This window comes from Thunnus maccoyii, chromosome 18 (genome assembly GCF_910596095.1).
Source record: "Thunnus maccoyii chromosome 18, fThuMac1.1, whole genome shotgun sequence".
Classification (NCBI taxonomy): domain Eukaryota; kingdom Metazoa; phylum Chordata; class Actinopteri; order Scombriformes; family Scombridae; genus Thunnus; species Thunnus maccoyii.
In genome coordinates this window covers 698,626-721,571 of record NC_056550.1, presented here as the reverse complement: position 1 = coordinate 721,571, position 22,946 = coordinate 698,626, and the positions used below count along the sequence as shown (strand labels likewise).

General features: G+C 37.2%; 1 protein-coding gene across 3 annotated transcripts in view; it reads left to right on the top strand.

Annotated features, from left to right (window-relative positions):
* Positions 1-22,946, top strand: part of rbfox1 (RNA binding fox-1 homolog 1) — a 101,713-nt gene that overhangs the window by 68,743 nt on the left and 10,024 nt on the right. For all 3 annotated transcript variants that reach the window (XM_042393920.1, XM_042393919.1, XM_042393917.1), the window contains exons 10-11: positions 9,326-9,390; positions 21,774-21,849. In XM_042393920.1, the coding sequence (XP_042249854.1) occupies positions 9,326-9,390; positions 21,774-21,849 (141 nt within the window). The remainder of the gene's footprint in view (positions 1-9,325; positions 9,391-21,773; positions 21,850-22,946) is intronic.

Genomic DNA, 22,946 nt, shown 5'->3' with positions numbered 1-22,946 from the left:
ATCCATGCTTCACTGACGTGCAGCTTTGGGAGAAAATAGACTTGAAGCTTAAAAGAAGAGAGCAGCAGAATAGAAGGTCCATCTCCTGTGCAGCATATGTGCTAGGGCTGTCACTTTCTCCCAAAATAAAGTTTGAATGAATTCACAGTGCTATGGAATTCATTCAAATTATATAGAACATTAGCATTATGTAATTTATAGGCAAAAAATAGGAAGTTAGGCGAGGTTGTGTAGCTGCCGGTGCTCTGATTCTTTAGCCTTGCTTGGGTGAGAAGCCAACAGGTGACTCCATTTGTTGTTATAGTAACGTTACTGTAAAGTAGTTGCTTCATACAAAGTTGGCAGACAGCCTTATCTTTATCGATAATTTTGCCAATGATAGAGTAAAATCCAAAATGCTTACACACAGCGCTTCTGAGGTGCGTTAGTGTTGACATGATATGAGTTTCCTCTAGTTTCCATCATGCTCTCTCTACCTAGCCCTATGTCATGCAATAATTCCAACATGACAGTGCGGTTTAGCCACTGATCTATATAATGAGTGAGCTAGTGCACTCACCTGGTAAACAGATAGTAGGCCTGAGTCATGCAGTGTAGCACCCAGAGGCAGTTCCTTAAGCTCCACTTGGCTTTCCCCTGGCTGAGAATGCCCTCCTGCAGGGTGGTGAGGCTGGGTATGACCATGGGGATGTTGAGGCCCAGAACCTTCCAATAACCATGCAGGACGTATGTGAAGGCTGTGCCTGGGAAAACCATGCCAGAAACAACTCAGGAAGAGGCTGGGGGATGCAAAGTTCAAATAATTATCATGATTTAAATACTTATTTTATCAATAAATTTGTGATACATTGATATACTAACATTACATTAAAACATACGTATTTTGAGGTGTTCTATTATTTTCCAAATGTATCACAACTGTATTTCTAACTCTAACCCCAACTATGGATTGTTTCAGCTTTTGCCATCTGGTAAACGGTACTGTAGCCTCAAAGCCCAGACCAGCAGGCTGCGAGACAGTTTTTTCCACCAGACAACCGGGCTTATGAAAAATGAACACTAATTGCCTGTCTGCACATTACACACACACACACACTCAAACAGCAGTTTACACACACTTCACTATACATATCACTACCACACTGTAAATCTTACTGCATTGTGTTTCTTTTTTAAATGTTATATTGCTGTTACTGTGCTGCTATATTGCTATTTTATTGTTATTATTGCTAGTTGTTGCTGCTGCAAAGTCGAGGAACACAGAAACCAACACTAACTTCGCTGGTAGGCGTTGGGTTACTGGTAACGTATTTACTAGCAGTAAACAGGAGCAGCTGGGTGGTCTAATGTTTCTTTTATTAATAGTGTTAACGTTAGTAATTTATCAAGCCAACTGGCTAAACTCATTAACACTAGCATACTAGCTGACACTCAAAGTCTTTCTCAGGTCACAACTTGCCACAGCCTTTTATTTAATGTTTGCAGGACAGCATAGGACCTTAAACATATAATTGGTCAACTGACAAATGTAACTTATTTAACCTTACTATGACTGATGTGAGATTCTTATTCAAGGCTAACCTTAATAGCTTCATTAGGACTGGCATAACGTTATGTTATCTGACGCCACACAGACTTGCTTAATGCATATGAAAAGCAAATGCTAACAATAGTACTGCTGACTCCACATACATTTTAAAATTCTGACACTTATGCAACATCAACACTTTAGTTATGTCAAGTTGTAGTTAACTTAGCATTGCTATCTTACTTTCCTTTTCTGCTGCCCTTGGTGTTAGCTCAACTCATGACAAGTTCAGTTGATATCGCTCTTTATATGAAACTTCATATGAGGAAAAACAAAATGATTATCTTACCTTTAGTGAAAGCTGAATGTGAATCATCATCCTTAAAATCAACAGGCATGGGAAATGACTTGTGTTACTTTACGCAGAGAAATTGTCTCCCTGTAGTCTCTGCACTTATTCAGCTTATACTGCCTCTGCTTTTTGCTCTTTATTCCCTTCGACCTGTAGAAATGTTGGGGTGACCTAATGATTTGAGGGAGCAGTAGGACTGCAATGAGGGCTTTGAATTTTGTTGAACATAGACTGACTGTTTGGGTCTTAATATTTAGAGAAGAAAAATTAGATCTACAAATGATTGCACCATTAGGAAAAAACACATGGATGCTACATATGCAATTTCAAATTGTGGTCTAACATAATATATTGGGAGACAGCTTCCAAAATTTTTAAAGTGGATTTATAGCCTTTACTATAGCTACCTTCAGTTTTTGAAATGAAATTACTTATCTTTTTTAAAATAAGCATGTGTTACACAGGTCAATATGTATGATAACAAAAAACACAGTCAAGACAGCATCTCACAAAAATGACAAATGAAGTCATCAGCCCTCACAAATAAGTGTATATCACTTTTTTAATGATGCCCAGCAGCAAAAAACAGACACGTTTCAGCCCTAGGCTTTCTTCAGCATTACTGAAACAATTGTGGGTGTGACCCCAATTAAACAGCAGCCAGGAATTTGCTGGTGATTACTTATTTTGCAAGACAGCTGGATTCGCAAGATCTCAACATCACGAAAGAATCCATCATGTCAGGCTTCAAGTTATGTATCCGAACCACCGATGGTTCGGACCAATCAACATCACGAATCCAGCTGCCTCACAAAGTAAGACGGTGATAGACAGTGACAGACAGATGGTTCATCCAATCACCTGCCAAGTATTTTTTGCCCCGCCCTTTTCCAAACACTTTCCATGGACTACTTCGCAGATGGTTCTGTGTAATAAACCATCTGGTGCATCAGGTCAGGTGATTACAACCAGCTGCTATAAATCATCCAAACGGGTATCATCAAAAAATAAGTACTAAAAATAAAAAAATAAGAAGAAGAAAATTTAAGACTATTTAAGCCATCCAAGGAGATATATCACATTATGTGATTGCAACAACCAGATAGTGATCAGTGATTTACAAACAAACAATAAAAGTAGCATGGAAGTGAACATATGTAACCTCATCATGTTCAGAATCTCCATAGAAAATAGCCTGCAATTGCATGTACATAAATACGAACAAACAAGGGACAAATATTAATCAGAAGAATATGAGTAAGAAAAATAGTAACAAAAAAAATTAATAGGAAGAAATATAACATATTCGGTGATTACAACAGCCAGATGAGAGACCAATATCCCTAAATCCCCTAAATATCCCTCTGAAGAAGAGTGTCGGATAGATATATTGGATAGCTGATTGTAATTACTGTCAAATACTGTTTATATACAGTAAATCTCATACATTGATTGGAAAAGTCTGTAGATATATTGGATAGTAATGATTATTAAAAATATGTTTTTGTAAGCCATTTTTACATGATCCTATTTTTTTGTACAGTATAAAACCAATATTTACCAGGAATTTACTGTAAATAGATGAGATAATCACATACAATTAAAGCCTAAAGCTCTCAAGATACCATTAATGAGTGTTAAAGGAGGGTAATTTGAATATAATTTTACATAACTTTTTTGTGTTTTACATCCAGAAATCTGTGCCTTTATGTGGCGTTCTCAATGATAAATTGGATAATTCTATAAATTTACAAAAGACTACTGTATAAAACAAGCCTTTATTTATATGAGGTAATTTTAAGATATTTCTTCAATGTTTTTCTTTTTTTGTGTGCAGGTTTATACATTTGTTTGACATTCTAGCAATATTTTATAATGATTTTTTTAAAAAATTATTTTACAACAGTTGGACTGTAAAAATGCAGATAATGTCTACAGTATCTGTATTTTTTTTTTTTAAATCTCTGTAGAATAACGAAAGGTTTTTTTCACTGTTATTTGATGGTAACTGTTTGGCAACTTTTGTTGCCAGACTTTTTACTGTTTTTTTACTTTTTATTTTATTTTATTTTATTTTTTTACATTTTTTTACATTAAATTTAAAGTTTTGTTGTAAAAAAAAAAACTTTTACTTAATTTTACATTCAGTAATAAGATGTGTATATTTGTATTTTTACATAGAATTCAATGTAATTTAACATTTAAGACCATTAAATAATTGAATAATCCTGTTAAAAGACTATAATATTCTATTATATTAATTTACAGATTACAGCCTTTATTTTAAGGTGAATATTTTCAATAAAAACAATTTACTGTGTTTTTATGGCATTTACACTTGATTTAAAAAAAACTGTAAAATAATACAGTAAACTTCTTTGAAATAACTTTTTTTTAGAGTATAGAGTCATAAATAGTCTATCAAACTAACAGCAATGTCAATTCAGGAAGAGAGAGTGTTTTATATGAGCTAATCAGCTACCATGGTGTGGTCCTTGGTGTGGTCACACGTGTATCGCAATTTACAATGTACTTGTATCATAAACATATACACAGACAAAGCATACACATGTCTACACATGAACATACATGCGTCCCATACTGTTCTTAAACTCTGGAGGTGGTTTGACTCATATTGTGACATTGTGATTGGATCTAAGCGGGTGTAAATGCAATCAATAGAGTTGGATTACATTATTAGGTGTAAATGGGGCCTTATTCCAATGACACAGTTACAACTATATGTAATTTCTGAGCTGAATGTTTTTCCGTTGATTTCCGTTCCCCAGAAATACTAAAATAAATAAGCACACAACCTAAAAATCTATAGCTTATTTTCCAGCATTTTTGAAGAGTAGTCGTCTTCAACAAATCACATGTGCTGGTGTGTTCATCCTTTTCTATTGGCCATAGGAAACTTCTATGTGTCTGATATGAAGCATATCTTTATTTGTTTGTGTCTCCTATATTTACTGTGTGTTTCTATTTGCCATGTATGTGTTTTGTGCATAAATATGTTTCTGATGTTTTCTCTATTTGCTTGCTTTTGTCCAGTTTTAGCGTGTTGAGCTCTCTTGGGCAGCACACTTATCGACAGTAAGGCAGCTAGTGGTTCTTTATAATGATAACATGCAATGCACCATTCAGCGTTTTTTTAACATCTGAAAGAAAAAGCAATGCTGGAAAGGCTTAAAACAACACTGACTTATTCTCAGTTTATTATGTTGAATGTGTTACACATCTAGTAGAAACAGATCAGCATCATTTGGAGTCATGTTTTTTGCCTCCTGATAAATGTACTTCTAACATTCCCCCTCCTTTTATCTCTGGTTCGGTCTCTACCAACTCCTGACAGAATATCTGTCTTTTTAGCTGCTAAATGCTCCACTATGCTCACCAGCTAGTTTCTAACTGTGACAGTCTGCTGTCTGGTGCTGGGGAGGTGGTGTACACTTTTTTCACTGATAAAACTTACCTCATAGATATGACTAACTTCAAAAATATGAGTTAGTTTAGGCACTTAATGGAGATATGGGGTGGGACTGAGGTAAGATGGAAGGCGAGCATGGTGAGCCTGTGGAGCAGGCCACTGGGTTTACCAACCAGGGTTACTAGTGAAATGTTTTATTGGGATTGGTCTGTTGGAGGTGAATGGACATCCATACTATTTACTAGAAGAGTGTGGATTTGAAGAAAATTATTTCTGAAAAACAAATGTAGAGGTGGAGGAGTTTAAATACCAAGCCCTGGCTAAATACACAAAATCATGGGCAGAAGAAATCTGGCAAAAGCCAAAGTGCTGAGAAGGTACTGTTTATTTAAGAAAGATTACAAATGTGAAAAATATGTTTTGTGACTTGTGCACTGAATGAGGTGGAGAATGAAATTCATTTCATTCTATACTGTCCTTTACATTTATGACATGTTCATGTCCCTGATTTAGGTATTGAGAATGGAGTTTTAATTGAATATCTTTTTGATAATTTTTTTGCATTTTCTGATTATCTTTCTAAAGCATGGGATAAGAGGAAAAAGTAACATATGATACATTAATTCCTCACACTCTTTTCTATATGGATTGCAGACTACTGGTTTATGAACTGGATCAAATATACAGTGTTTGGCTATAGTGGATGTAGATGTAGATTTTGTCTTGTTTGCATTTGTGTATTGTCTTGTGCTTTGGGGGCTGCATTTGTGATTTTGTATGTTTAGTGTTTTTCCATTGATGGGGAGGTTTATGTTTATGTTTATGTTTGGATGATATTTATGTATTGTGCTGTTAGATGATGATGGGTTAATATGCTGGAATGTTTGGTCTGTTGTTAGCTCTGTCTGAATAATTCCATGAGGGATGGGTCACACACACACACACGTGTGTGTGTGTGTGTGTGTGTGTGTGTGTGTGTGTGTGTGTGTGTTTGTGTGTCTGTGTATGAGAGTTGGTGTGTATGTGTGTTAATTTGTACTTGTGACGTGTAGAAGAGGGAACTGATCTGGCAGGTCTTGAGACGGTGCAGGATTCACTGAGTACATTAGATGACACTGTGATGCTGACACTGAAGTTTACTGTCATGTGGCATGCAGCACTATGTCAGCACTGCAGTTTGATACATACTAGTGTTAGTGTTTTCATGTGTCTTGCCTCCCACATACACAAAAAGAAAGCTAGTATCAAAATACACAGAATACTTCAAAAATGAAGAACAACCAGACATAGGAAAAATAAGAACAAAACAATCAAGTCAGATTTTAATTTAATGTTAAATTAAAGTCTCTCTGTTTAAAGCATATACAGAGTTAAACATATAAGACAATGATTACTTACTGACTTCTTACTCATGTTAGGCACTTTGAAACAGTCCAGAGATTAGAGAGTAATATTTGGTCATACTACTTTCACAAATAATTTCCTTCAAAATTACATTGAAAAATAACAGGTGACAAGGTTTTCCATGCCTTATTCCTTACCAAGACTAAAAATCAGCATATCCATTAACCTAGATTCTGAGTTTAGGATGCATATTGGGATTTTTGATGAATATCATTTTCCAAGAACACATGCAGAAACATAATGATGCAGTTCCACTGAAATAAATGACAAACAAGTAGGAAAATTCATCTACCAGGTTTATTTCCCCAAATTATTTTGGCTACATAAAAATTAATGTACAAAATTAAAAAATAATACTGCTAATAATAAAACAAAAACAAAAAGTAGCCACTTTTTAGAAATAAATTCTGATTTCTGAATGAAAATTCTGAATGAATTCTGATTTTCATAAGTACAGTGGAAGTCTTGGGTGCTATTTTTTCAAACACAGCTTTTCAAACTGAATTAATCTTATCCAATGAGGTACAACATATTAAAATAGCTATAAATACATTTAGTAAGCATATAAAGTAGGTATTGACACAGCATATTCAAATTAATTTCTATCTTATAAACACACACAAAGCTCAAGCTCATTACCTTATTCCAGTCATGTTTTACAATCAACATTACAAATGATATTATTCTTACCAATGATCAAAAAATAAATAAATAAAAACAAATAAAATAATCAATATTATAACCAGTTTTAGAAACATTAACTTATTGTACCCAATGAACACCATCTCAGCACCATACTGTAGGTGCAAACCAGGTTTGAAACTTCTCTACCAATTCAGTGCCTCAGGAATGTGTTGCAACTGAATTGGAATGAAAGCATGTGGGTTTGTCAGTTTTGCCAGCAGCTGATTTCACTTCCAACCACATCTACAGTTTGTCTCCAACCGTGTATTCACCTCTGGCTTCACAAGATTATGTAGTAGCACAAAAACAAAGTACAGCATTAAAAGATTCCAATCAACACTCTGTGAGATTCACAAAGGTATGACTTCTTGCGGGGCTACCAGAGTTCATGTTATTGTACCCACCCACTGAGCCTCTTTTTCATTTGCTCTGCTAAATCACTGTTTATTGTCTTATGCTTTAGTCTTCCCTACTCAAACCCCTTTTTCTTTACAGCCCTCTTCTACAATTCTGTACACACTGACACACATCTTACTGAGCACCTTGTCTTTAAGTGAAGTACTGCTGCCAACACCACAATTCAGACCCCCAGAAACTGTTTTGTTTGTCTTACTATGAGGCTAACAGCAGATCAGTCAGTAAGGCTCTAACACAGGGCCATATTATTGAGAACACTGAGGCCATATCTGCTATATTTTGTCTGAGAATTTGTGGGGGTTATATTCTGCAATTAAAAATGTTAATATGGTGAGTAGCTTATAGGCTGATTCCCAGTTTTTAGGCTCATTGTTGTGTATTTAGCCTTACAGAAAAACACATGTGAATCTATCATACATATATAACACATACATCATATAACACATTTCACATGATAATAACATGGAAAATCACATTTTGGTTGATGTGGTTTATGACATGTGCACTGGCATTTCAAATGTGATGAATTCACATACTTTATATGCATGATGTTTTTCAACATCTCACATGTAAAATACAACATTTCACATATGATATGTATGTGAAATGTGCATGAATTTGATGTGTGCTGTTTTTGTAAGTTTGAACTTTGACTACTTTAAGGCCAACATACAGACAGGTGACAAATTAAAGGAAAAACAGGCCTGAATACTTGACATTTTGCTGGCATGGTTTGGGTCCACTTGTCCCCTTAGAGGGAAGGGTCACCGCAAATCAATACAAAGTTGTTCTGAGTGATCACCTTTATCCTATGATGAAACATTTCTATCCTGATGGGAGTGGTCTCTTCCAGGATGATAATGTCCCAATTCATAGGGCACGAGGGGTCACTGAATTATTTGATGAGTATGAAAATGATGGGAATCACTTGCTATTGCCTTCACAGTCACCAGACCAATTGAACATTAGACAGTGCTCTCCACCACCATCATCAAAACACCAAATGAGGGAATATCTTTTTGAAGAATGATGTCCCTCAGGCTTGGCATTGATTCACTGGAACCCTTCTGGAGGGATGAAGGGACCAGGCATTCAGGCCTGTACCAGTTTTTCCTTTGTCACCCGTCTGTATAAAAATGAATAAACAATATTAAGAGTTAGTATCACTCCTCCAGAACTGCATGGCTGTCAAGCAGCTTTATATTAGGGAATAAAATTTATAGAAAATATGAGTAAGACAGCTAAGGGGGTGGGGGGGGGGTCATCTGTCATGGGACAGATCTTAAAATGATATCTATTTTTGGTAATGTCAGTATTAAGATGGGATACTTAATACTGATTAGACACAAAACAGTGTTAATCAAGGTTTAGTGATATTGGTATTTCTGTTTTAGAGAAGAATATTATTAACAGTGAATCTTTACTCTCTCTCTCTCGTGTGTGTGTGTGTGTGTGTGTGTGTGTGTGTGTGTGTGTGTGTGTGTATGTGTGTGTGTGTGTGTATTTTCAGGGTGGTTACGCTGCCTACAGATATGCCCAGCCTACTGCTGCCACAGCTGCTGCATACAGTGACAGGTAAGACACTGTGGGCCCTATTTTAATGATGCATTTAGTGTGTGTCCAAATCCACTTTTGCTAGTTTAACAGTGTAAAAAATGGTCGCAGCACCAGACACATGATTAAAATGGGTTGTCTGTAGTCTCGTAATTAATCATGGGTATGTTTTGGGCGTAACATGCAATAAACCAATCAGAGTGTCATCTATTTGCTGTTATAATGGCACATTTGCCAAGTAGAAAGAAGGAGCGCCTCTCTTCAGAGGAAACGGATCTGCTCATGCGCAAAGTGAAAGCGTATGATCCATTGCAAGCACACTGGCCCCTGCTGCTCCTAGACCCTCCTGTGGCCAGCCTCAGACCACTAGTTTAAGATCCTGTTCATTAATTTGTTGCAAATTTATTTTTGTTTGTTTTTTGAATAGGTTTATTTTTTAATTACAGCTTTGGTGCTCCTTAAAATCGTTTTGTTCAGTCATGGAGTAACAGGTCAAATCAGCAGGGTTTTAATTGCTGAAAGTATGGAAACCTGATCACTGTACTCTCAAAAATGTTAAAGAATATTTGTTAAATATTGCTCAAAAATTAAATCATTAATTTTATGTTCATCTAAAAATCATCATACACAGTTGTCGGGACTTGATCAGCTCTCCAAGATGCTGATCCTGCTGCTGGCAGCAGCTTGGAGCTGTCCAGAGTTCTTTAGTTTAATCATTTATTTCCCTTTGTGTTCCTCATGTCATCATGTATTGATGTATCAGGAAAGTCAATCCGTGTCTGATCCCTTGTTGAAATCCTTTTGCTGGGTCTTGACAGGCACCCTCACCCTGACGGCTCTGTTTAAATACCTACGTGTATTGCCATGATTTGGTTTTGATAAATATTATGACTAACCATTATGACATGTATTTTTAAAAATATGTTAACGTACACAATAACAATCTTTCACATTATAATCCTTTTATTTTAATCTTTTGTATGTTTGTGCACTGCTGCAGGTTTGTGTGTGTGTAACAAGCAGCCTGCACGTGCATTCTACACCCGCCTATGTAGGTGCATATTACTGTCTTGATAATGCACCCTTAAAATAACAGTGAAACACTGTGCCATTGACGTCAGACCAGGTTTTTGTTGGTCAATTGTGCATTTGCTTTCCGCTGCCTCAAGATAGCAATGCACCAACAATACGCCTGACCACACCTCATTTTAAGACCAACACGCCCATGGGTGTTCAGATGGGGGCAAGTGCATTTGCTATTCAAACAACGTGGGCACTGGACAGGAAAACGACAACTGCATCAGTCTTAAACTAGCAAAGACGCGCTGCGCTTGGCACCGCTTTGTGCCAGGTGAAAGATAGGGCCCTAAGTGTAACTGGCACATTAGGAGATGCACAATTCATGATGTTTTATGTTCAAGACAGGATACAATGACCTATGGACAGTCACATAAAGTGTCAAGTCAAGTCAAGTCAATTTTATGTATATAGCGCCAAATCTCAACAGAAGTTATCTCAGGGCACTTTTAGAGCTGGTCTAGATGATATTCTTTAGGTCTTTATGTCCTCAAGGCATGCTTGAAGTTTAGTTAACTGAGTGGTTTCATCTGGCTCCACTGATAAATATGATTGGTTATCATCTGCATAACAATGAAAATTTATGGAGTGTTTCCTAATAATATTACCTAAAGGAAGCATATATAAGGTGAATAGTATTGGTCCAAGCACAGAACCTTGTGGAGCTCCATGTCTAACTTTTGCATGCATGGAGGATTCATCATTAACATGTACAAATTGAAATCAATCTGATAAATAGGATTTAAACCAGCTTAATGCAGTTCCTTTAATGCCGATTAAATAATCCAGTCTCTGTAATGGGATGTGATGGTCAGTGGTGTCAAATGCACTACTAAGATCTAACAAGACAAGTACAGAGAGAAGTCCTTTGTTAGATGCAATTAGGAGGTCATTTGTAACTTTCACCAGTGCCGTCTCTGTGTCTCTAAATCCTGACTGAAAAATTGATTACTTATCACTTATTGAATTAATTACAGCTACTTTAAAGGACTGTAGTACATAGCCTGTTACTAAAGACACACTGATCATATCTAGTAAAGAAGTGCTAACTAAGGGTAAAGAATCTAACTATATAAGGGGAACAGATGAGAAAGAAATTATTGACACTGTTAAAAATCTTGAGAGTAAGAAGTCCACAGAATGGAATGGAATTGACATGTCCACAGTTAAAATGTTATTGAATGCATTGCAAAACCTCTGACTCATATATGTAACCAGTCTCTACAAGCAAGAAAAATGAAAACAGCCAAAGTCATGCCAATATATAAGCCTGAAGACAGACATGTACTATAAAACTACAGACCTGTTTCCTTGCTTCCATAGTTCTCAAAAATACTGGAAAAAATATTCTATACAAGATTAGATGACTTCATCACAAAATATAATGTACTGTGTGAACAGCAATATGGATTTAGAGCTAATAGGACAACTTCATTTGCACTTACAGAATTTGTAGAAGAAACAGCAATGGCAATAGAAAATAAAGAATATGCAGCAGGGGTATGTCTGGATCTCAAAGAAGCATTTGACACAGTAGACCATGACTTCTTATAGAAAAAATACAAAGACATAGAATTAGAGGGATAGTACTCTCTTGGCTAACCAGTTACCTAGAGAATCAATACGTTCAGATACAAAATTTCAAATCACAATTACTGACGGTTACTTGTAGGGTTCCTCAGGGCTCAGAGTTGGGACCACTGTTGTTTATTTTACATAAATAACATATGGGAAGTGTCCAAAACACTGAAAACTATTCTATTTGCAGATGATGCAAGTTTCTTTGTTGTTGGGACAACTTGGATCAACTTTTGGATACCGTGGAAAAGGAACTGAAAAAGCTAAAGAGTTGGTTTGATGCAAATAAACTAACACTGAATTTAAGTAAAACGAAATTTATAATCTTTGGTAATCATTCAAATAACTCAAATAGGAAACTCATGATAAATAATGTAGAAATCAAAAGAGTGACTGAAATTAAATTTCTTGGAGTGATAATAGATAAGTTATGCTGGAAGCCACATATTAATTATATTAATGTTAAAATAGCAAAATCAGTTGTGATACTATATAAAGCCAAAGATCTTTTAAATCAAGCTTTGTTACACACCTTATACTGCTCCTTTATACTCCCATATATAACTTACTGTGTGGAATTGTGGGGAAGTACAGTGGAAACGGCCTATAATGATCACAGTTACAGTGATCAGCCGCTTATATGGATCAAAAAGCCCAGGACATAATCATTCCTATACAAATACTGTTTAAATAATTTGCTTAGAGTAATCAAGTAGTCCACTTACAGTGTTCATTTTGGGTCTTTTCATACATGAAAACATATGGAAAAAATTTTTGATACTGCGGTAATTTTCTTTTTACCTTACTCCCATGATAAACGTATGATGTGTATTTAGCAGCTGCAGCTCCATTATAAGGCATTGCAGCGCACCTCCAGACAACTTTGCAGAGGTGTGTGGGTGTGTTTATTTGTAACCACTGTGAAACAATCAGAAAATAACCTTTTATTCCTCTCATCTTCTCCCTAGCTTGCGCAATCACTGCTTTTCTCTCTCTCTCTCTCTCTCTCTTTTTTTCTCTGGTCTTTTTTAAAATGAGTTGGGAAGCCGTCAGCGAAGCCAAAGCAAAGCCTATAGCTACTGACACGTGCGAAGTGCTACCAAGGAACTCTCTATAACCTGTTGTTCCCCTTCTCCTTACCGCAAAGTTTGGTTATAAAAAATAGGCAGTAAATGAAAAGTGCAAAGCAAGAATCACCTTTGAAGTTGCTCTCTACATATTACATGTGTGCTGTCTCTGTTTTATGGGTGTATAAATAAGTCTTTCTGCACATTGGCAATGCACTCTGTTTAGCTCAGTACTCAGCATAGTCATCTATGATCTGGGAGACTTGAGTTTGAGACCCAGTGTGGGGACCTCCTTCGTAAGACAGTTTATTCATAAATACTTATTTTAACATTTAAATACCCTAAAATTAAAAGCATAATAAAACAAAAACTGGATTTTTATACCTTTTTCCACTTTTATTTGAATACAAATACAAATATAAATAATTTTTCTGCCTTGACAAATACAAATATTGGGCTCTCTGCACATCCCTAGTTTCTAGAGCTGAAGTGAAATTTGAGGGTGTTTTATCTCCCTTATGCCCTTCCCCATTTTATTAATAATAAATATATTCATAACACAATGAATAATTTGTATTAAATTAGTAAGCACTGGTGTGTAATGTTAGTTTATAATTCCATGGAACTTGCAGATGTCTGTACTTTTGGATTTATTATTCATCTTCCGCCTCACTTTCCCCAACTTCCCCAAGTTTTTTTCTGAGTTGAGTTTGGATTAACAATCCTGGATGGCAGAAACACCATCCATCTAATTCAAGAGCAGGGTGTAAAATTATTATAAAGATGGCTTTGGCTCTAGACAATAGAGCAGCTAATATTTTTGCAGAGAAAGTAGGTATACAGTAGGTCCACTTGAAAAGAAGCGATCATGCTCATGAATGATGACACTGGCTCTATTTGCCGAGAGTGAATTAAGGCAGAGCCGAGATTAGAAGTGGAGAGGATTTATTCCTCTGCCTCAGTGCTTTTATTCAGAACAGACGGCAGAAAGTGATACATGAGCAAAAGAAAAAGAGGTTAAGCCAGCGGTCCTTGCCATCTTAAACCATTTTATGTCACAGACTCAAATTGACATAAATCTAGGTAACATGAGCAATAATTAGAGAAACGGTAATTGAGTAAATGATTCGCATTCTAATCATATAAAAACTTGGAATGCTCTATATTTGGCAGTTTTGGCTTTGTAATGCATGCATTATATAATTCACAATAATTTATAACTTGTACATGTCATTATAATGACCTTACACTATGTGAAATTGTTCCTTGTGCAAGACAGACAAATTTGGAAATTGAGCGGAGTTTTTACTGCAGAAGGCTAGAATATAAAAGAGAGTGAATTTGGCTCTGTATCTGTTTATACAACAAATTTAATCTATATCTCATAATTGCAGATTTATGCAGAGTTGATCATTGTGTTGTAGTGAGCATTTCAATATTTAAATACTGTTTGACTTGTACACAGGCACTAAGTTAAAATACAATAAGATAAAAGGTGAACAGACCTCTATAGGCCTTAAAGGGCAAAAATCTTGTTTTTACTGACTCGCAGTGGTTTAACTTCTCAGCTTGCTGCAGTGATGTACAAGTGTACTTCAGGGTATGTCAGGACACCATAACATCACTGTTAGGTGAGGCTACAGGTGCAACACAGCACACTTCTGATGACACCCCTCAGTGATACTGGGCTTTTATATTTTTATGGTGCATGAATTTTTATTTTGGGGGGAAAAAAATATTTTACCCCATTTTTTGGGAGCTTGGGGGTCCCTGATAATATATCCATCATAAAATTTGTTGACCAGATATGTACTATAAGGGTACTGAAACACCAAGGGCCCTATTATAACGATCTAAAGCGCATGGTCTGAAGCGCATCGCGCAAGTGCACTTAGGGTGTATCCAAATCCACTTTTTCTATTTTAACGGCAGTAAAATGGTCGATGCGCCAAGCGCATGGTTCAAAGAGGTTGTCCATAGTCTCCTAATTAATCATGGGTGTGTTTTTGGCGTAACATGCAATCAACCAATCACAGTAGTGTCATTTACCATTCCCTTTAAGAGCCAGGTGCGCTTGCACCTTGGCGGATTGCTATTTTGACGGCGCATTTGCCAAGTAGTACGAGGGAGCGCTTCTCTGCAGAGGAAACGGATCTGCTCGTGCGCAAATGGAAAGCGCACGATCCATAATGAGCACACTGCTGCTCCTGGACCCTCCTGTGGTCAGCCACAGACCACCAGTTTAAGATCCTGTTCATTAATTTGTTGCAAATTAATCTTCGTTTGGTTTTTGAAAAGGTTTATTTTTTTAAATTACAGCTTTGGTTTCTTTAAAATCGGTTTGTTCAGTCATGGAGTGGCAGGTCAAATCAGCAGGGTTTTAATTGCTGTATGGAAACCTGATCACTGTAATCTCAAAAATGTTAAAGAATATTTGTTAAATATTGTTCAAAAATTAAATCATTAATTTTAATCATGTAAAGAATCATCAACACAGTTATCAGGTCTTGATCAGCTCTCCAAGATTCTGATCCTGCTGCTGGCAGCAGCTAGAAGCTGTGCAGATTTATTTCCTTCGTTAGTTTAATCATTGTTTTCACCTCATTTCTTCCCTCATGTGTTCTTCATGTCATCATGTATTGATGCAGCAGGAAAGTCGATGTGTCCGATCCATTGTTGTCCGTGTGTTTAAATACCTACGTGTATTTCCACGATTTGGTCAAATAATTAAACAATTTAATCCATCATTACTGCGATTAGTTAATTTTGATAAATATTATGACTAAGCATTATGATATGTATTTTTTAAAATATATTAATATACACAATAATAATCTTTCACATTGTAATCCTTTTATTTGTTACCTTTTGCATGTTTGTGCGCTGCTGCGCGTCCTGTGTGTGTAACAAGCAGAGTGTTTGTTGTGCACCTGCCCGTGTAGGCGCACATTACTGTCCTGATAATGCACCCTTAAAATAACAGTGAAACATTGCGCCATTGACTTTAGACCAGGTTTTTGTTGGTCAATAGCACATTCACTCTCTGCTGCCTCAAGATAGCAATGCGCCAACAATGCACCTGACCACACCTTACTTTTAGACCAACACGCCCATGGGCACACTGATGGGCACAAGTGTCATTGCTATTTTAACAACGTGGGCGCTGGACGGGAAAATGACAACTGCAGCGGTCTTAAAATAGCAAAGAGACTTGCGCTGCGCTTAACGCCGCTCTGCGCCGGGCGTAAGATAGGGCCCCAAGGGTTTCTATAGTACATTCGATAAGTGGAATAAGGAGAAAACAATCATTCTGACAAACATCAATCACAAATGGTTTCAATAAATCACAATATGAAGCTTTAATGTTAAAACATCGAACAAATGTGTGTCTGTGGAGGGGTTAGCCTGTGTGTGTAGGTATTTGTGCGAGTGTGTGTGTTGGCATCATGGGTTGTTCTCCACCGGGGTATGCATGGAACATCATCCTCTGGTACATCATCAACATCTTCATCCACAGACTCAGTCTCATTATCACTTGTACACACACACACACACACACACACACACACACACACGTTACTCGGGGCTGCAGGAGATAGAATCGGTCGTCCACTAAGAAGGTCAGTAGTTTGATCCCCAACTCCTCCTGTCTGCATGTCGAAGTGTCTTTGGTCAAGATACTGAACCCCAAATTGCTCATAATGGTTGTGCCATCACCATGAGTGGTAGCTTGCCGCCATCAGTGTGTGAGTGTGTGTGTAAATGGGCGAGTTATCAGCAGAAACATTGTAAAGTGCTTTAGATAAAAGTGCAATATAAGCAGCCATTTACCATTTACCATTACTCTACTGACTGACCCTGACCTCGTAACTGTGTCTCAAACCTGATTCTGGCATCCACATCCACAGTAGATAGTAAACTAAATGACTATGGTGATAACTATTCATCCCAGCATATCTCCACACATGATATTGCCCTCACAAGAGTGGTCTAACTGCACAATGTTGCCCTGAGGCAACAAATGAAAAAACACTGTTTTGGTATATAAATAAATAAATAAACAAACAAACAATGGAAACAGAATACAACACTAATAAAATAAAATACAGCAGTCTGGTATCATTAGAATTAATTAGGTAATTCAATTTGTTGCTAAAAGATGATGGTAGAGAAAGTGGCAAGAACATTTATATAACACATATCTGATTAAAATGTATGTCATATACAGAAACAATGACAGAGGACAGAGGCCTTTTTAGAGTATGGATCAAATGACTGTGTAATATGAGAGGGACTTGCAGTCATTATGTGGACACAACCTTGACTCCAACGGGATGATAATGTTACCCTATGTTTGCTAGATGTGTCACTGGGCAATTGTTTACGAACATATTCAACAGAACTTCATGAGGTGATAATATATCAGTGTTTTCATTGTGTTCTGCTGTCCTCATATGGCACAAGAAATCAATTAAGGCAGGTTTAAATGAGCCCTGAGCAAGAGCTTACAAGAGGGCCGTTTGTATGTTTCACCGAGGTCTGCGGTGGCATTGAGGGCTTGCTTATGTACCTCTGTAGCCTTGATGTGACCATCTGTGCAGGGCCACACTGGCACCATGTGGGTCATGTTCAAGCCATGAGGGTGACAGAGGGGAAGTAACAACAGCTGCTTTCATGAGCCCTGACCAGAGCCAGTCTGCCTCATGTAGCATACAAACCAATGCAAATGCAGTGCAGTCACTCATGCAGATATGCTCATGCAAGCAAATTATGAGCATTCACAAATTACTGTACACATGCACATGAACAAGCATCAACTTTTTAGCCCTTTTCCACAGCAGAAGCTTTTCCAGGAATTTGAGAATTAGGTACTCACTGCATTTTAACACATTATGTAATATCTTTAAGTCATGTATTTGGATGTCTTGATTTCATTAAAAAGAATGCTCCTACCAACCTTTTATCTTGACCTTTAAAAAGACAGGCACTTATACCAACACATACACACCTCACCTCAAAGACTTCCACCCAAAAAAAGTGCTGACAGTGTTGTGAATCATATCTTTGAAAACATTTGGCTTTCTTCCTGGTCAATCCAGATATCTTAACACCTCTTTAGCTAGTCGAGAGAATAAAGTGAGATAGCTGGAGAGACATGGAGACATGAAATACAAGTAGTAGCCCTGTCAACCCTGTTCATTTTGCCTTAACTCTATCTGCTGAGAGTGAGATGAGATAATTGGTATTAAACTCATGTCTGTGTGTTATGTATGGAGTGAAGTCAGAAGGTGGTTAGCGTAGCTTAGTATAAAGACTGCAAGCAGGGGGTAACAGCTAGCCTAGCTCTATCCAAAGTTCAAAACCTACCAACACCTCTAAAGCTTACTTATTAACAAGGTGTATCTTGCTTGTTTAATCACAACACAAGTATTGGTGTTGGTAGGTACTGTAAAAATCCACAGTTTGTGGATTTAAGAGGGAGTTATATGCTATAAATTGCCAGCATGGCTAGCAAAGAGGAAAGCCAATCATGTAATCCTTTCACCGTCTGTACAAAGTGTCCCAACAGCCCGGCATGTTCCCCTTCAGGATGAATTGTAATTGTTTGGTGATTTAATCATGAACCATCAAAGTGTTGAGCTGGACCCTTCAAGTCCCAACATGTTCTGCTTGTCTAACAGGGAAATTCCTCCAAAATGAAAATATAGGGTATTATTCTGTAAATTATCAAGGAAAATTAAATTTAAGGTCATGAAACATGTTATGTACTTTAAATGGTTGAAAGAAAATATATGTTTATTTTTGGAAATCTTTCTTTCTAAATTTTCTCTCTATCCCAAAACCATGTGCATCTGACCAAGCTCCCAACCATTTTGTAGAGCTGTTGAAAATGTTGTTTCCCTGTTTATCTTTTCACCTCAGGGTCATTTTAAAATGCATTTGACTCAAATTGCATTTGAATGAGTGTTGTAGTTTCAGCTTACCACACACTCTCTCACATATGCACTGTCACACACACACACACACACACACACACACACACACACACACTGATGATGGTAGGCTCTGCACTGTGAGATAAGATAGGTCAAATGCGGTGCTGAACTGAGTGTGGGTGTTGAGAGGGCTGCATGGTGAATAGCAATGTCCAAAACTAATCGGGATTAACTTCTAATCGCTTCAACCACTGGGCTGCTATGCAAATCAGCTCAATTATGGGCACAGGCCCTGGCCCCTGATTGGTCCTTATCATGAATGGGCTAGGACAGAGAAGGGAGGAAGGGATGAGGGGTGGACTGGTTGGCCACACCATGGCTGCTCACTAGGAATAAACACTGGTGCCATCTATTTCTGGTTGAAAATAGAAAACTTATTTGCTCCCTATTACTTGATTGTTCTATTTTTATTGTGTTTTGTGGTTGTTATGTCTTTCTCTGTTCTGTGTGAACTGTTATTCTTGGTTAATTTTCCCTTAGTGTTTCCTTGACTATTTTATCACAATCATTGACATAGTAACATTGAAAGGGTCTGTATACAGGAAGTGGACACAAAACGGTGAATAAAATGTTGGTCCACTCAACACTGGTCCAAACATATCTCAAGGTTGCAGTGGATAATAATGTTGTAATTTCTAATGAGTTCAATATTTCTCCGACAGACCCAAAAGCACACTTGTACATGCATTCACACTCATATTCATGCACACACACATGCATGCACACAAAGAAAAAAGTTCCAATATAACTGGCTGACTCTCTGTGGGAGAATGACCCCTTTTGATTTCAACCTTTAATGGGCTTTCCTCTTCCACCAAAAAATTAATTGAACAATTATTACAATTGACAAAAATATAATACTGATGGTAGGTCACATTTTTGAGATACAAAATCAAAATTATGATACAGAAAGTCATAAAGACTGTAAACTATCATGACTATACAGTATCTCATCATTTTGAGGTAGTCAGAATTTTTACTAACAGTGTCATAATTTTGGCTTTTTCTCAAAGTTATCACATATATTTCCTAATTTTAACTTTAAAAGTCTAAAATTTAACTCATGTAATAAGTATTCCTTAATACCCCACAATTAGAATCTCATAATTTTTCAGTAATTTTCAATTACTAATATTTCCAGATATTGATTCAGAAAGTCATCATTTTGACTAAGTTTCTTGTAATTATCAGTTAGTATCTAATTTAGACTGTTAACCATAAGCCTCTGATGAGCAAATTAACTATACAGTATACAAGTATGTGCTGGCCAAAAAGACAAAACATCTCTGCAGAGCTTCAGTGTTAGATAATCATTCTTGGTGACTTTGGCACTATCATTATGAATTTTATATTTATCCTAATGTCTTTTCATTGATATAGTTCAATATTGAATTGTCTTTGTTCAAATAAGGTGTAAGCTATCTTTAAATCTCTTTAGTTTTTTTAATGATTCGTTACCTGAATGGTTCAATACTGAGTTCAATACTGAGCATCACCAAAGCTCTTCACAGAGTCAACACAACAGCAACAATTATGGACCAAACTGTGGAACATTTGTATTGTTTTCTCAAAAGCATTCAATAACTATAGCCTTCAAATTACCTGAATACTTTTTTCACTCAGACAAACAAAACTCTGTGGATCTGCAGCACTTTCTACAAATGTTTAATGTTGAAATACATCTATATTCAGCCAACCCCACACTAAACAAGACTAGGTCAAAACTTTGTATATGGCTAGACCATATATAAAAAAGTGTTACCATGGTTACTGAGCTGGGACTCATATAAGCCGCAGAGATGGAACGGAACTGTCACTTAAATTAGCGAGGCTTATTGAAATAAGCCAGGCTATCCCATTAGCCAGCTTGATGGAACACCCCCCAGATCAGTTCATCGGATCATGTTCTCACCGGGATGACAACATGTTGACCAGCTGATCATCTCAGGAGTCAGGCTGCTAGCTGCTGAGATGACCGGCTGGTCTCACCCGGCCATTGGCTCTGAAACAGATCCCAAAACATCAGAGCAAATATACAAATAGGTGTTATTTGGCTAAACTGACCACATAATGGGAATCTAAATGGTTACTTTCTCACCTTAAAAATATTAAAAGAAGACATATTAACAGTCCTACAGCGAACATTACAACAGCTCAATCTCCACCATCACTGCTGGTTTGTGCAAAATGCATTCTGGGATACTTAGCTTCAGCCACCTTCGGCCGACCAATAGTGTCATTTCATCGCTCAGCCAGTTAGGCAGACATTCGCATCTGGGGCTGGCCCCGCTGTTGCAGACCAGCCAAAAAAAAGACAAACTGTCAGAAATAAAGTCCATTAAAAGTTTGTTTACATAATATACACATTTCTATCACTGTCAACAATTAAAAAACAACTTATACACAATAAAAAAGTGATTTCACTTCACAGACTGCCATAAAAAGATAATCATGTGTTGCTTGTTGTTAGTGTTTTTATCTCTGTGTTCTGATTGACATGAGTTATTGTGTTAGTGTGTGCTGGAAGGCTTTGCTTTTGAATGTCAAATGAATTACTGTGCCCAGCAGTTTGTTGGTAAAGTTGACAGTGTTTTTTGAAGATGTGGACTCAGTATTGAGCCATGCATGGAAATGCGAGGATGTAATTTGACCTAATCATCTTTTGTTATCTTGTGTGTTTCTACAGTTACGGACGAGTATATGCTGCCGACCCCTACAACCACACACTCACTCCAGCAGCCACATACAGCGTTGGTGCCATGGTAAGACTATCATGCCTGCCACATGTCGCTGTTTTTCGTCCTGTATCATCAAAGTGTGTCCCCAAAATACATGTTGAACTTGAGCTGCTCTTTTGCTGTGCATGTCATGTCTTCTATTCATATTTACATTTATTAGAGCTGCACTAGGTGCACAGACAGGAGAGGAGTAAGAATAATTAAGGCTAACTGACCAATTATCACATTTTGTATTGTTAACGAGGGCAATGGTAACATAACCCTGATAATTAACTCTAGTAGCTGAGTTTAGGTGACCATATCCATATTAAAACATTATAAAGCAGGCCTTTCATATTATCACAGTAAAGGTAGCCCTATCAAGTCATACCGTGGTAACCAACATATTTTCATAATTAACTCAATATCTTCCCCTAACACAGTACTATCTGACACTTCACTTTGACCCTGTAGGCACCGTAGGGCTTAACATACTTAGAGTACGTTGGAACTGACCAAGTGGAGAGTACGGCCTCCATTGAGTTTTGTTCGGGGTGGGTCAATCATCCACCCAGCTGGATGTGCCTGGAAAACCTCTAAAGGGAGAGGGCATCCGGGAGTCTTCATCACATATCTAAATCACCTCAACTGACTAATTTCAATGCAAATGGAGCAGCACTTGTACTTAGAGCTCCTTCCCTGTCCTTTACAATGAGCCAGGCCACTCTGCAAGGAAAATCATGACCACAGGTGAGCGTTCAAATGTAAATATACCAGTACATTGAAAGTTTTGCCTTCTGGTTCAACTCAGTCTTCACTATAGCAGACCAGTACAGCTTTCACATTACTGCTGATGCCACACCAACCTGCTAGTCAACCTTGTGTACCAACCTATCCTCACTTGTGAAGGATGGACCCTGACACTGAAAGAGTTATATCATCTACAAAAAGAAGAGATCCAATCCTGAAGTCACCTTTTCCATTCCCCAGCTGTGCCTTGCGAATCTGTCCATGAAAATCACAAACAGAATCAATGAGAAGATTCAACCCTGGCAGAATGCATGCCCCACAGGGATCATGTTTTACTTTTTGCTTAGAATATGGACACAGCGCTCACTTCTATTATACAAGGCCCAGATGGC